Source organism: Sitophilus oryzae, unplaced genomic scaffold (assembly GCF_002938485.1).
Source record: "Sitophilus oryzae breed Bouriz unplaced genomic scaffold, Soryzae_2.0 scaffold_1059_pilon_pilon, whole genome shotgun sequence".
Classification (NCBI taxonomy): Eukaryota; Metazoa; Arthropoda; class Insecta; order Coleoptera; family Curculionidae; genus Sitophilus; species Sitophilus oryzae.
Genome location: NW_022145681.1, coordinates 3,816,656 through 3,819,228, shown reverse-complemented (window position 1 = coordinate 3,819,228; position 2,573 = coordinate 3,816,656). Strand labels below are relative to the sequence as shown.

Here is a 2,573-nt window from a genome sequence, read left to right as displayed (position 1 = left end):
CATGCAATAACATAACTAATTAAGTAATTAACATAATTATTTTTCCTTTAAATTGTTGGAATTCTTTTCAGATTTGGCATCACTGTACAGGAAATGCATCTATTATATCAGTTATATGAACTTGTATGTATTGTATATAATTTCAGGATGAAAAAAAACTACATTCGTATAATATAATAATTTTTATGTTTATTTTTACGTACATTTTATTAATAATAATTTTACAGTTATGTATATATAGATAATAAAAAACCGGTATAATATTTTACATTTTTTTAAATTAGATAACAACTGATAATAGTGATAATACATAATTAGATATATCAAAATACAAAAATATATTATTAGAAGTGACATATCAAATACAGTAACAAGTAAATAATTCTCCAATTTACCTATCTCAAAATTAATTATTATGTATTTTACTTAAATTTATAAATTAGTAACTAAGGTCATAGTGTTACATGAGCCATATTTAATGGTCATCGTTTTTTTGCTAAGAAATTCTACAATTTCCTTTGACTGTCGTTTTCGGGCTATATCTAATGCACTTTCACCACTACTGTTAACCGCTGTGACGTCACTACCTTTCTCTACCAATTCCACGACAATCTTCTCATAACCTTTACGGATAGCGAAGTGTAGAGGAGTGTCGTTCAACACTGTAACGTCATTGACATTGGCTCCGGCATCGAGTAAGGCTTTCACTATATCCAAATTACCTACTGCACAAGCCACATGCAAAGCAGACTCGTTGGTGTGCTTTTCCTTGATATTTGGATTTGCTTTCTGAGATATCAGACATCTAACTACGTCCAGCCTGTTATAATCCTGACATGCCAAAATCAATGCTGTTTGGCCGTTATGGTTTTTAACATTTATATCTATCCCATGAGCTATAAGAATATCAATAACGTCAGTACCAGCGTGTTCAGCAGCTATATGTATGATATTATCGCCTTTGGAAATAGCATCAACTCTAGAACCAGCTTTTAATAGTCTTTGGACTATTTCCTTATGCCCTTTTGAAACTGCGCTATGTAACGGTGTGTAATTATTATTGTTTGCACTGTTTGGATCCGCTCCATGATGTAATAGAGCATTTACTGCGTTTAAATTCCCATAAAATGCTGCAGCATGTAATGGAGCAAGCCCTTTATGATTCTTTAAGTTTACATTAGCACCATAATTTATTAGCATATTAATGACATCACCGTTACCAGTTTTCGCAGCGTGTACCAAAGTTCCCTGAATATTTAAGTGCTTTACCAAGGGTAATATATACTCTACTGCGTCTTTTCCACCCTCACAAGCATAGATCAACGGCGTATAATAAAATATATCTTCGCAATTGATATCAGCTCCTTTTTCAACAAGTTTTTTGATGATATCAACATTTCCGATCCTTGCTGCTAAATGTAGAGCAGTATATCCATACCAATCTTTTAAATTTACGTCTATATTTTCTGTTAAAATAATATTAACTATATCAAAAAAGCGTTTCTCCAGTGCAATATGCAACACAGTTCGATTTTGGATATTTTCAATGTTAACATCTGCTCCATGTCTCAACAAATCAAGCACTAAATTCTTAGCCCCTTTTTCAACCGCCAGATGTAAAGCTGTGTCCTTATTTCCATTTTGCAAATTAATATCTGTACCTGCAGAAACCATTCTTGTGATATCCCCTAAATCATTTTTTAGAACCATATTATGAATAGGAGTAAAAGTTTTCTCAAGTTTGAGTACACCTGCTTTAATGATCCAAATGTATAATAAGTCAACAAAAAAATCTTTTTTCTTCGAAACAGTATCATTTTTTTTAACAAATATCCATCTACTATATCTAAAATCTTCTTTACTCGATCTTTATCAATTTCTTCCTCTTCTGGTAAATCCATTATTAACAAATTAGGAGATGTCTTTATTATATTTTCTAAATTTTCATTATTCCATTTATAATAATCTTGATTATGTCGCCCTTGGTAGTTTCTCAGTGTTTCGGCCAAAATGTTTGCAACTGCATCTAGTTGAAGACCTTTGATAACACTAAATATTTCGTTTATGTTTAACCCGGAACTTGAACAGTCGATAAACAAGAATTTTTGGATATCGTTACACAAAAATTCAAGAACATGCTCTTTTAATTTGTCAGATTCCGTTTTTGAAGACATTCTTGTTAGTCATATATGAAAAAAATAGCACGAGATTGTAAAAAACGCATATGTGCAACTTTTAGGGACTAATAAAATAATAAAACAAAAATGAACTAGTTAAATCGAAAACATGACACAATGAGGTACTTATATAGGGTACTTCATAGATAAATATCTGTAAAGGGATACTTGGAAAGGTGCATTGTTGAAATAACAATTATTTTTTATTTGATTAAGTAACATAATTAATTCATATTAATCAACATTATAAAAAAACGAAATAGATGGAGATAATAATTATGATATACAGCGTGAATCTTTAATAAGTGCAAACATTTTCAGGGTTGGTAGATCTCGATATAAGAAACAAATTTCCTCTTTACCGTTTTTAAAATTAGTCCAAAATAACTGTGTTAT

At 30.6% G+C, this 2,573-nt stretch overlaps 1 protein-coding gene across 1 annotated transcript; it reads right to left on the bottom strand.

Annotated features, from left to right (window-relative positions):
- Positions 1-214: 214 nt before the first annotated feature.
- On the bottom strand, positions 215-2,260 carry LOC115876770 (putative ankyrin repeat protein RF_0381). The gene has a single exon (XM_030892691.1). The coding sequence runs from the start codon at positions 1,708-1,710 to the stop codon at positions 433-435; it is 1,278 nt and encodes a 425-aa protein (XP_030748551.1). The 5' UTR covers positions 1,711-2,260; the 3' UTR covers positions 215-432.
- Positions 2,261-2,573: the final 313 nt, after the last annotated feature.

Bases quoted from the DNA above. Each gene is read 5' to 3' on its own strand.
- LOC115876770 (XM_030892691.1), bottom strand. From the start codon at position 1,710: ATGGTTCTAAAAAATGATTTAGGGGATATCACAAGAATGGTTTCTGCA.